Source organism: Panthera leo, chromosome D4, assembly GCF_018350215.1.
Source record: "Panthera leo isolate Ple1 chromosome D4, P.leo_Ple1_pat1.1, whole genome shotgun sequence".
NCBI lineage: Eukaryota > Metazoa > Chordata > Mammalia > Carnivora > Felidae > Panthera > Panthera leo.
The window spans coordinates 87,586,272-87,597,545 of NC_056691.1; the positions used below are offsets into that span (position 1 = coordinate 87,586,272).

The 11,274-nt window shown below is 59.6% G+C and overlaps 1 protein-coding gene across 7 annotated transcripts; it reads left to right on the forward strand.

Annotated features, from left to right (window-relative positions):
• Positions 1 to 1,039: 1,039 nt before the first annotated feature.
• Positions 1,040 to 10,522, forward strand: NTMT1 (N-terminal Xaa-Pro-Lys N-methyltransferase 1). 7 transcript variants are annotated; one of them, XM_042912593.1, is made up of 4 exons: positions 1,040 to 1,177; positions 7,761 to 7,972; positions 8,835 to 9,087; positions 10,134 to 10,522. In XM_042912593.1, exons 2-4 carry the CDS (start codon positions 7,811 to 7,813, stop codon positions 10,388 to 10,390), a joined length of 672 nt encoding a protein of 223 aa, XP_042768527.1. In that variant the 5' UTR covers positions 1,040 to 1,177; positions 7,761 to 7,810; the 3' UTR covers positions 10,391 to 10,522. The 7 variants fall into 7 exon arrangements, with proteins under 7 accessions (XP_042768527.1, XP_042768529.1, XP_042768526.1 ...); XM_042912595.1 differs by lacking the exon at positions 1,040 to 1,177 and adding an exon at positions 2,507 to 2,677; XM_042912592.1 differs by lacking the exon at positions 1,040 to 1,177 and adding an exon at positions 3,170 to 3,304.
• Positions 10,523 to 11,274: the final 752 nt, after the last annotated feature.

Sequence of the window (11,274 nt, forward strand, 5' to 3'; positions counted from 1 at the left end):
GTCTGGCCCTGCGCTCAGCTCAGGGCGTCCTCACGCCTCAGTGGGGGCGGGGGGGGGGGTGCCGTGTGAAGTGCAGAGGAGGGTGTACACCAGCCCCCAGGCCATAGTGCCCAGAGCCGGGTCGTGTGGTTTGGGGGTAGCGCCCCCGGTTCGCCAGGCAGTGAGCGGCTTCAGGCTAGAGCTCGCCTAGCCTCTGTTTCCTCACCTGCCAAATGGTCACGTCAGAGCACACACCTCTCTGAGTTGCTGTGACGTCTAGGTGAGGGGGCGCGCTACTATTATCGATGTTGTTAGCATTTTAAACTTTTTGAAATGCAGGATTTAGTCTCAGTTCCGCTGCTTACTAGCTTCGCAACCTTGGACAAGCCAGTCGATTACCTTTTCTTAGTGCCTTTATCTGTAGAATGGGGGTGACGGAGCACCTGCCCCCTTTGTGGCTCAGCACACGGGAGTGCTGCTGTCCTGTTCACGCTGTTAGCGCTCCGCGGGGAATTAAGAAACCTGGAACCGGCTTGAAAGGAGAGACCCTCCCAGCAGTTGCGCGGTCCTGCTGGGGCCCCAGGGCCCCTTGGGTGGAGAGCTTGCTGAAAATGCGGATGCCCCCAGGTTCTAACTCAGTAGGTCTGGGGTGGGGCCAAGACACCTATTTTTAACAAACTTCCCCTTTGGGAGACAGAGCTCCACGCCTGCCCCCAGCATCTTGACGCTGGGTTGGGGTTTCGGGGGGGGGGGGAGGTCTTGGAGCCTGGTTCCTCCCTATCACACCGCACCCCCAGATTATTGTCAGCTCTGAGCTGGCTCCTGCTATCACACTCACCCTAATGGGGCTTCTGGGAGAGTCCTGAGGAGGTCCCTTGAGTTTGGAGCCCCCTAACTGGTGGGTTGGTCCTTGAGAGAGCCCATCTTCCCGGCCTGGTCCATCTGCTGGACCCTCCCTGCTCTCCCTCCAGGCCTCCCTCCTGGGCCTCTTCAGGGTCATTGTGATCCGCCCCTCACCCAAGGCCATTCGAGGAGCGATGGTCTCTCAGGCCTGGAGACAGAGGGTGGGGCTTTGTGCCCAGAGAGCCAAAGCTGCCCGCACAAGGGGGTGGTGGGACTCCTGACCAGGGCAGCCGGGCCCAAGCCAGCGGTGGAAACGCCAGGGTTCCGCTACCCTCTCTGGATTTGGGAGGCCCAGGTGGGTCAAGTTTGGGCTGGGTAGGTCTGGAAGCCCAGCTTCCACTGGAAGGCTGGGCAGTAAGAAGGCAGTGGGCTTGGAAACCAAGAGAACTGATTTCCAGTCCAGGCTCTGTTTCTATTTGCTTCGCAATGCTGGAGAAGCTGTCCTTTCTCAGGGCTCCGTGGTAAAACAGACTGTTGGACCCCATCCGTGACTCTTGGCTGGGAGGAGGCAGGGGAGAAGCTTGCGTTGTGAAATTGGAGTGGGGGAGAAGGATTGTTTGGCCCAGCAATTTCACTGGCATGGTATAATTTGACAATTTTACAAGTCGGCCTGGAGGAAGTATCATAGCCGATGTATTTCCATTTTCTGCATATACTCTTCAACCAGGGATGGAAGGGTGTACCTCCCTGGGAAGTTGGAATATTGAGTGGGGAAGGTGAACATTTTTTTTTTTTAAGTTTATTTATCTTAAGAGAAAGCATGAGCAGGGGAGGGGCAGAGAGAATGGAGAGAGCACGAATCCCAAGCATACTCCACACCAGCGCAGAGCCCAATGCGGGGCCCGAACGCATGAACTATGAGATCATGACCTAAGCCAAAGTCAGATGCTTAACGGGCTGAGCTACCCAGGCACCCCAGGAAGGTGAATCTTTTTATATCTATTCCCTGGAAAGGTGAACATTTTTTACGTTTATTCTAAGAGTACATGAATTTTTTTAAAAAATGGATGAGGAACACCAGACTAACTACATGATTTCTTTTTTTTTTTTTTTCAATGTTTACTTATTTTTGAAAGAGCATGAGCGGGGAGGGGCAGAAAGAGAGGGAGACACAGAATCTGAAGCAGGTTCCTGGCTCTGAGCGGTCAGCACAGAGCCTGACGCGGGGCTCGAACTCATGAACTATGAGATTATGACCTGATGAAGTTGGATGCTCCACCGACTGAGCCATCCAAAAAAAAGGTAGGGGTGGATTTTTAGGCATCCCTGGAAAAGCTGGGCTCAGAGCTGCCCCCAAAGGAAGAATCCACATCCAGCAATTGAGATTGTTCAGGATTTATCCTCTTCCCTTAGAGACCACGGAAAATGAAGCTTGGGAGAGGGGCCCAGGCCAGGGGAACCAAGTCTGATTTGGAGTACTCTGGAAAGAATGCCAAATAATATATATACATAAACAGATTTGGGGGACTCAGCTGCAGCCTGTCCCCCTCCCCAGCTTTCATGTCATTAGAGCAAACACACCTGAAGTATTTCCTGTGTGCAAAGCCCAGAGGAAGGCATCTAAGACCAGGACATCAGTTTAGGAAAAATGAACTTATGATAAATACTGTCTATTTACTGACAGCACACTGCAGGCACGGGGCTGAAGGCTCCACCGGCAATATCCTACAAATTTAACACCCAGAGCATTGGGAAGTGAGTAAGCACGCCAGCCTGGAAGAAGAGGTCTCCTTGGAGAGGGTCACAAGGCCTACCACGTGCAAACCCATCATATTTCCATCAAGATTGCTTTCAGGTATCCCTCCAGAATTTCTACACATGGGAGGAACCTATGGGAGGGCAGGCTTTTGGGAATGGAAACTTCAAGGATTTGTTCTGCTTAATTGAGGTAGCATCCCCTTGGTGCCATCAAGGGTTGTTTTTCTTCTTCTTTTCTTTTTTTTCTTTCTCTCTCTCTTTCTTGGCTCTGCATATTATTTTAAGGTGCAAATTGTTATGGGTACGATTTGGGGAATGAGGCTCCTCCTCTCTTTCTCCCCGGTGGAAAACCCACAGAACGCTCGTTTTTAAAAGTCCAGCCTTCGGCCTCCAAACGAACCGGTGCACGTGCTGGAGGCAGGAGAGGCTCGGCGGCACCCAGGCTCTTTTAAGTCTGAGAGGCGCTTCCAGGAACCAGAAAGCCGACCGGGGCGGGGCAAACCGGCCGTGGGGCGGAGCTAGTCGCGGCCCCGCCCCCGGGCGCCCGGAAGTGACGTGTGCGGACAAAGGCAGCGCGCGCCGCGAGGTGTCGCGTCTGGCCGTGGTCTGACGGAGCTGGTGGTGGGCTTGTGGGGGGTTCGCCGCCGCCGCCGCCGCCGCCGCCCTCCCTTCGGCTTCCTGTTCCTCGTCCTCTTCTCCCGGGTCCCGGGAGCCCCCACCCGGGGTGAGTAGCGCGAGGCGGAGCGGCGGCCGGCGGGGGAGAGGTGGCCCCGACCGCCAACTGCCTCGGCGCCCTGAGGTCCCGGCTCGTCACGTGACCCGGCGCGAGCTGCCGGGGCCCCACGTGCGCGTCCCGGGGAGGTCGGACAAGGGGGCCGCTGGGGGCTGGTGGAAGGGGAAGGCCGGGGCACCCCGAGCCTGCACGGGGCAGCCCCTCCCCCGACGCCTTTCCGGGGTCGCAGCTAGTCCCTTTCCCTGCCTGAGCCTCAGTTTCCCCTGGAGAAGCGGGGATAAGGAGAGCAGGCACTCGGAGAGTCGGTGTCAGGGTTCAGTAAAATGCTCAGGTCAGAGCCGGGCACAGAGCAGTGCCCGCTGCATGGGAGTTGCTATCTTATTTCACCTTGGATCCAGCCCCAGTTACGGTCGACACAGGTGCCGCTCAGAAGAGAGCTCGCCAGCCAAGAGCCCTTGGAGCCAAGGTCAGCCTGTTTGCGGAGGGGCTGCCAGATCGAACGAAAGGCCCGGGCTCTGCTGCCCATCAGCGCGGCGGGTTGCCTCTGGGACCGAGACAGCTGGTGTCAGAGGCCCTGACGGTGGGGTGGGGCAGGATTGCAGACGGTCTGGACGTATAGAATCATTGCCCTGGTGGGGCCTTGACTGTGGTAAGACGTCTGGGTTCCCTCCGTGTGCTCTTCCTGGTTTCCTGTGTGCGTTGAAGGCACATCACTCCCTTAGTGGAATGGTTTTCTAGCGGTAGACGGGGTGGGGAGCCGGGGGGAGGGTTGGAACGCTTTGGTGGCGACCAGAAGCTACAGAGTCACAGAGATAGCGTCCCACTCCCCTCTCCTACAGGTCTGCAGAGCTGTTTGACTGTCCCGAATCCATCACCCAGCATAACAGTAATAATGCCTTAGATGTGTCCAACGCCCTACAGTTTATAGGGCATTTCAGGGTATTTATCTCGTTTGATCTCTGGGATTGCCAGTGAGAATTGATGAGAATCTCATTTGGCAGAAATAATGCGTGCCTGGCACTCTATGGGTCACTTGATGCTGTTATACCCACCTTTAATCATCCCAGCCTTCCTGTGACGTCAGCATTGCTGTTCCTGTCTTATAGATAAAGAAGTGTACTTAACCGAGGTGAAGTGTCTTATGCGAGCTTACACAACACAGCCAGTGAGAAGCAAAGCTAGGATTCAGACCTGGGGTGTTTGACTCCACCAGAGACTTGGGTTTTTTGGTTGTTTTTTTAAAATTTTTTAAAATGGTTTTGAATTTATTTTTGAGACAGAGACAGTGAGACAGCACAAGTGGGGGAGGGGCAGAGAGAGAGGGAGACACGGAATCTGAAGCAGGCTCCGGGCTCCGAGCTGTCCGAGGAGAACCCGATGCGGGGCTCGAACTCACGAGCCGGGAGATCGTGACCTGAGCCGAAGTCGGACGCTCAACCGACTGAGCCACCCAGGCGCCCCAGAGCCTTAGTTTGTTTTTAAATCTCTCTGCACTGCTCCTCCCCCCCCCCCCCTTTTTTTTTTGGTCTTCTTTCTCCTTCCTTTGCTTTCTTTTTCATAGAGCACCTTGCCATTCCCTTATGTCCAGCTGCTGTCACGGATCCAGGGAGAGCAGGCCCTGTCCAGCAGGCTGCAAGAGGGAGGAGGTAACTCCAGGCAGACTCCTGCCTCCTGTGGCCTCCAGGCTTTTGCAGAGAGGGTGTGATGCCTCCACAAAGCACTGACCGTCACGGCTCGGACAGCATTCTTTTCCAGGGATCCTGGGAGAAGCGGTAGCTGGGGCGACTGCCCACCTGTCACCCTAAACACCTTGGAGGGAAAGAGGAGGTGACAGAGCCCACTATGAGCAAAGGGCCTCTCTTCCTCTTCTGGCTCGCCTGGCGTGCGCACAGAGCCAGACTGCCCTTTCCCTAGCCCTGGAGCCCTGCAGCCCCTCACCCCCGCCGGGCAGAGTATAGGGGGACTTCCTGCCATTTGACTGACGACTGTTCCCTCTGGCTCCCAGGGACCTCCTGCCCACTCCAGTCGGGACGCTGGGAGACAAAGTGTAGACAGGGCCCCATGGAGTCACGTTTACTAATGAATCAGCTGTTGGAACAAATGTCAAAATTATGCTTGCCATGTCTCGGCCCAGACGTCCCTCCCCTGGCCTGTTCCTAGAATCTGCCTGTAAGTGGAGTTCTGGTAAATTAGATTATTCAGAGGACCTTGACATTTAGAGAGACCATGTTGGAAGGCTTTTTTGGTAAAGCAAAAACTCACGTTGTCGGTAATGGCCTTCAGTGTTCCCAGTTTGGAACGGTTGGATTTCTGTAGGGTTTTCTGAAAAGTGGAAAATGACTGTGGCCACACAAGGCTCATTCTTTGGGTCATTCAGCAACCAACTAGCAAACAGCCACCTTTTATCAGGTGCTGCGCTAAGGGGGTGTGAGGTCATGTCCCTGCCTCCAGGAAGCTTACCTCCTGGGAGGAAAGGCAGACACCGCCAGGGGAGGGTCAGGCCCCACATTTATTCTGGTCAGCTGGCGGGAGTGAACTTTCTGTCGAAGGCCTGTGTGCTGCGTGCGGTTCGAGAGCGATACGGGGGTCGATCTCAGGGTGTCGCGGGTGTTCTCCAAGGAGCTCCCGGGCCAGTGGGGAGACAGCTGCGAGGGCGAAACCAGCGGTTCGCCAAGACTGGTGGGGGCGGCTGGTGGGGAAGGGTCGGCGTTGCCAGGCCCCCAGGTGAGCGCTGCGTGGGGGCGCCGCTGGCCGATGCCGTCCTTCCTGGGTGGTGGTGGCTGTGGGGCCCCCAAACCCAGCTCCTTGGTGACGTTCAGGCTAGTGGCCCGCCCGGGGCTCACAGTCGGTTGTGACGATCCAGTGGCCGATGGGAAGCGCCTGCGTGCGGAGCATGCACTGTGGCCCCCGCCCCTGTCTGGTCTCGCTTCTGTGCTGCCGCCCCTTGGCCCGGCTCCTGCTGGTCCCCGTGTGCCCGTGGTCCCGCCGCAGCTCCCGGCCCAGCCGCCCACCTGGGGCCCTTCAGAAACCCTCGGCTGGTTGATTTCCCATTACCAACAGGCTAGACCCACGCCCCCCACCTGTCCTCGGGGGGGCCCCCCTGCAATCCAGGCCCAGTCTGCCTGTCTGAGCCCCCCTCCCATGACACCCTCTTCCTCTGTGTGCGTTCCTGCCAGCCCAGGCCGTCTCTGCCTCTGCCTGCGCCCTCCCCGGCCGCCTAGCATTCCTGGTCTTTGAGGGCCGAGCTCGGGTTGCCAACCCGGCCGCCCCCCACCCATCTGCCCCTCTCTGAGTTCCCACAGCACTTGTGGCTCAGCAAGCGGCCTGGTTCTGCCTTGTGTTCCGCTCGCTTCTGTCTCCCGCTGGACGGGAAGCTCTCTGAGGGTCGGGCTTTATCTCAGAGCAACCAGACCAGCACTTGCAAGTATGTGGTGAGCTGGCGGAAGCGTGCCTGTGCCCGCGCCTCCCGGCAGAGGTGTGACCCTTCTGTCCCTCCCTGGCCTGAGTGGCCGGCCCCGCCCCCCGGCCCCGGCTCTTGCTGTGTAGCTGCCCCTCCCCTGTTCTCCCGACACCCTCTTGTCCTGTCTGCTTTCACTCTTGCCCGGATTCCACACAGCTGCCAACACAGCCTTCCAGAACACGTCCGCCTGCTTAACCTAGAGTAGCTCAGGCTCACTGCTCTTTAGGGAGGAGTGTAATGTCACGTCCCCCCGGACCCTGTGTTTCCAGTCGCGACGGCTCTCCGTGCGCCGTTCGCACCTCTCCCCCTGGAGCAGGCTTGCCCGTTGGCTCAGTGAGCTCTTCCTCACCTTTCCTTTCAGCTGATGTGTTGTCATCCCTGGGGATTCCTTCTTTGACTCCCCGGGGCAGTGCCTCCCCTGGGGTGGGCCGCACCCACACCTTGTGTTTGTCTGCGGCCCCGCACGGTTGCCATTGTGTGCGGGGGGGGCGGTTTCCGTGGGGCTGTCTCCTCAGTTCCCAGCACAGCGCCTGGCACAGGGTCCGGCTCATGGTTAACAAAGGACCGGACCCCACAGCGAGCTTCATTCTGTGCTCCGCAGAGAGAGGGAGGGAGGTGTGTGGACTCCCCCAGGCCCTCCCGGGACCAGCCGGGACGTCCACCGTGGAAGGCTGGGGTTCCTTGCTTTGCTTTCCTCAAGTGTAGATTGGGGTTCTCTATAGCCGAGGGTGAGAAGCCGTCGGGTCAGGTGTCACGTACAGTAAGGGAAGGACTCGCAGCCCAGGACTCTGGGTCTCCTCCTCGGGTACAAAGGGGACTTTGCAAAATGACTTGAATACAAGAGGCAGGGCCCTGTCATCCAACGCCTATACGCGGTTTTGGGGACACTGGACATTTCCCTGCAGCAGGCAGGGTTGTGTGACCGTTGAAGCGTGGAGGTGAGACTGGGGCTCTCTGCCTTGTTGACTTGCTCTTTTTCTTGTTCAGGAGGCACTGCCGCTGAGTTTGGTGCCTGAGCCGAGTCGGTTGGTGACAGCATGACGAGTGAGGTGATCGAAGATGAGAAACAGTTCTATTCGAAGGCTAAGACGTACTGGAAGGAAGTCCCGCCCACCGTGGACGGCATGCTCGGGGGGTATGGCCACATCTCCAGCATCGACATCAGCAGCTCCCGGAAGTTCCTGCAGAGGTTTTTGAGGGTAGGCAGGTCTGGTGTGCTCTCCAGGAGCAGAGGATGTGGCCCTGGCGGCCCCGCCCGGTTTGCACGGGGCGCCACCTCTTACGCGTACCCCGCAAGGCCTCTGGTTAGCCGTGGGCGTCGGTGACCCAGGCCTCAAAGGCTGGGGCGGGGGTGGCGCGTGGACCGGGGCCTCTGTCTCGAGGCTGCCAGACGGGCGCTGGCCGCCGTGCCGGGGCTCCCGGACACCAGAACGGAGTCTCCCCTTAACTGTTCGGTTCTGCCGAGGCCGAGTCCTTTGCTGCCTTGCCGAGTTTGCGGGCCCCTGGGCCGTGACGTTGGCTGTTGTGCTGAAGGCAGGCTCCCAGCTCCTCACCCCCTCGCCCGCTCTGCCCTCCTCTGTGCCGGGCTGCCATCTCCCTGGCCCTCCCCCTCCTCCTCCCCCTCCTCCCTCCCCCCCGGTGAGCGTCAGAGGCCGCGTGCTCCCCACGCCACGTGCTGTTCCCCCGCCCACGGTCCATCTTGCCAGGTCTGTGGAAACGGGTGAGGATCCCTGACCGCCCTTTCATTCTCTCGCTGCTTGGGTTCTTTTCACGTTCCGTTGTTTTAACGGGGTCTCGGGAGTAAGAGGGATTAAACGCACCCATTCAGGCGCTCACCTGTAAGTGCAGGTTGGCGCTCAGCTTAGAAACGTGTGGCCCGGGACGAGAACGTGCCGCGCTCCTACCCGCTGACGACCCCGCGCCCGCCAGCCCCCAGCCTGTGCCCGGTCCTCTGATTTGAGTAACTCTGGGAGCTCGGGAGGGACAGCCCCCTCACGGGGACAGGGTCCCGCTGGCTTTCTGAGCCGTCCTCACGGAGTCTGTGCCTTCCCTGCTTCTCAGGAAGGCCCAAACAAGACGGGGACCTCCTGTGCCTTGGACTGCGGAGCCGGCATAGGCCGGATCACCAAGCGGCTGCTCCTGCCGCTCTTTGGAGTGGTGGATATGGTGGACGTGACCGAAGACTTTCTGATTAAAGCCAAGACCTACCTGGGGGAGGAGGGCAAGAGGGTGAGGAACTACTTCTGCTGCGGCCTCCAGGACTTCAGCCCCGAGCCTAACTCCTACGACGTCATCTGGATCCAGTGGGTGATAGGTGAGCTTCTCGCGGCCCTCTCCACCTCCCACACGCCTCCCGTGGCAGAGGTGGGTCCCCCCCCCCCCCCCCCGAGGCCTTGGGGGCCCCTGCGGCAGGCGGGGCGGCGGGGATTTCTCCCGTCCTCCCTGGGTCCGCCAGGACCGTGGGAAACATTCCCTGCAAGTACCCTTTCCGTGTTGTCAGTACCTGTTATAGGACCCATTTGGGGGCAGTTTTGTGTTGAAAAAATGTAAATGAGCAAGAGCTTAGCTGCATCGAAGAAAGTGGAAATGAGCTTTTGTAAGTCTTCTTAAGTTTATTTTGAGAGAGCACGTACACGCGTGCAGGGGAAGGGCAGAGAGAGAACCCCAGCTGTCGGCGCAGAGCCTGATGCGGGGCTTGAGCTCACGAATCGCTGAGACCATGATCTGAGCCGAAATCCAGTCGGGCCGCTTAGCTGACTGAGCCACCCAGGCACCCCAGTGTTTAGTAAGAAGAAGCACGGAAGCCGTGGCTGTCCCTGCTGCTCAGAGGGCGAGCCGCGCCCTGCCGCCCCCTCCCGCACCCACTTAGCCCAACGGCGCACCCCGCGTGCTCTTCCTGGGCTGCTGACCCGGCCGCAGGCCACCGTACCAGCAGCTGGCCGCCCGTTCCGCGGTGGACTCCAGACCTGCCAGGGACACACTGGGCCCGGCCCTGTATTTTGGGCTTCTAAAAAGCCTGTCTGGAGTTTTAGGGCAGGGAAGGGAAGGAACTCCGGTGTGCTCCTGCAATCCAGGCCTGACGCGGGTGGATGGAGCGTGGGGTCGGGCAGGGCCCAGAAGTCGCCCAGTGAGGGTGAGATCCCAGCTGCATGCTTTGTGACTGCCCTGGGTGGGTGACTCCTGAGCCGGTTTTCTCTTACGTCACCTGGGGGTTGGTAAACGTCTCCGGGCTGCCGAGAGCCAGGGAGGCGGTGTTCACACAGAGGGCGAGCTCAGTGAGTCGGGAAGCTGAAGGGGACGGCCAGTGGCAGGTACACGCTTGTGCCGCTCCCTAGTGACCCCGGCCTCTGCGGTCCCCAGGTCACCTGACTGATCAGCACCTGGCCGAGTTCCTGCGGCGCTGCAAGCAGGGCCTGCGCCCCAACGGCATCATTGTCATCAAAGACAACATGGCCCAGGAGGGCGTGATCCTGGATGACGTGGACAGCAGCGTGTGCCGGGGCCTCGAGGTGGTCCACAGGATCATCCGCAGCGCGGGCCTCAGCCTGCTAGCCCAGGAGCGCCAGGAGAACCTTCCCGACGAGATCTATCACGTGTACAGCTTAGCCCTGAGATGAGCAGGCACCGGCAGGAGTAAGGGACCAGCGCCGCGCAGGGTGGGGGGCTGGCAGTGGGGCAAGACCCGGAGGCTCCGTGACGATGGCTCGGGGACGCGGAGCAAGACCTCGAAATACACTGTCTGCCGCCGCTCACTGGACTCTTTTTCAGAAGGCCTGACGGGGACCCAGCGGGGAAGGGTGTGGCCCACACGGAGTGGAGAGGCTGGAGCCCGGCTCTGCTGCCCTGGCAGGCGGGGACCGCGGTACAGACCCGTGTGACTCCAGGGCCCCTGGCGAGTCCCTGGATGCCCCTTACCACCACCTGGCCTTCCGGCCCCAGGCCTGGGTGCCTTAAGAGAACTCTTGGCTGTTGAGGACTTTCTCCGGGGGGGGGGGGGGGGGGGGGGGGGGGGGAGGGGCCAGGGCCAGGCAGCAGAGCCGCGGCCGGCCGTCTGCACCCTCCCTGCCTGAGCCTTTGCGGTGCCTGCACCCTCCCTGCCTGAGCCTTTGCGGTGCCTCCTGCAGCCGCTGGGACGTTCACGTTCTAAGTTCTGTTTGGCGATTGAGCCCTGGTGTCCCTAACGTGAGCGTCACAACAGCCTACGGCAAGGGGAGTCCGTAGCCTCACTCTGGGCTGTGCCTCGCGGCTTCTCGGTGGACGTTCGCCAAAGTCACAAAATAAAAGGGTGAATCCCGTATTGGAAAGGTCCTAGCCGGTCTGGGGCGGAGGTCGTCTTTACGGGGCAGCAGCGTCGTGCTACCTGAAAACCGTGCCCCCCACGTGCTGCCGTCCCTTCGTGCTGCCCACACAGTGGCTGCAGTGGGAGCCTTGATCCTAGGCTGGGGAGGGGCGCCGAGGGGCCGGAACGTTACGCAAGGATCTTGAGAGCCAAGAACAACGT

What these genes read in the sequence shown, in the direction of transcription:
- NTMT1 (XM_042912593.1), top strand. Translation starts at nt 7,811, where the DNA reads ATGACGAGTGAGGTGATCGAAGATGAGAAACAGTTCTATTCGAAGGCT. An exon ending in TCCTGCAGAGGTTTTTGAGG is followed by an intron (nt 7,973 to 8,834) that starts GTAGGCAGGTCT and finishes CCTGCTTCTCAG; the next exon opens with GAAGGCCCAAACAAGACGGG. An exon ending in CTGGATCCAGTGGGTGATAG is followed by an intron (nt 9,088 to 10,133) that starts GTGAGCTTCTCG and finishes TGCGGTCCCCAG; the next exon opens with GTCACCTGACTGATCAGCAC.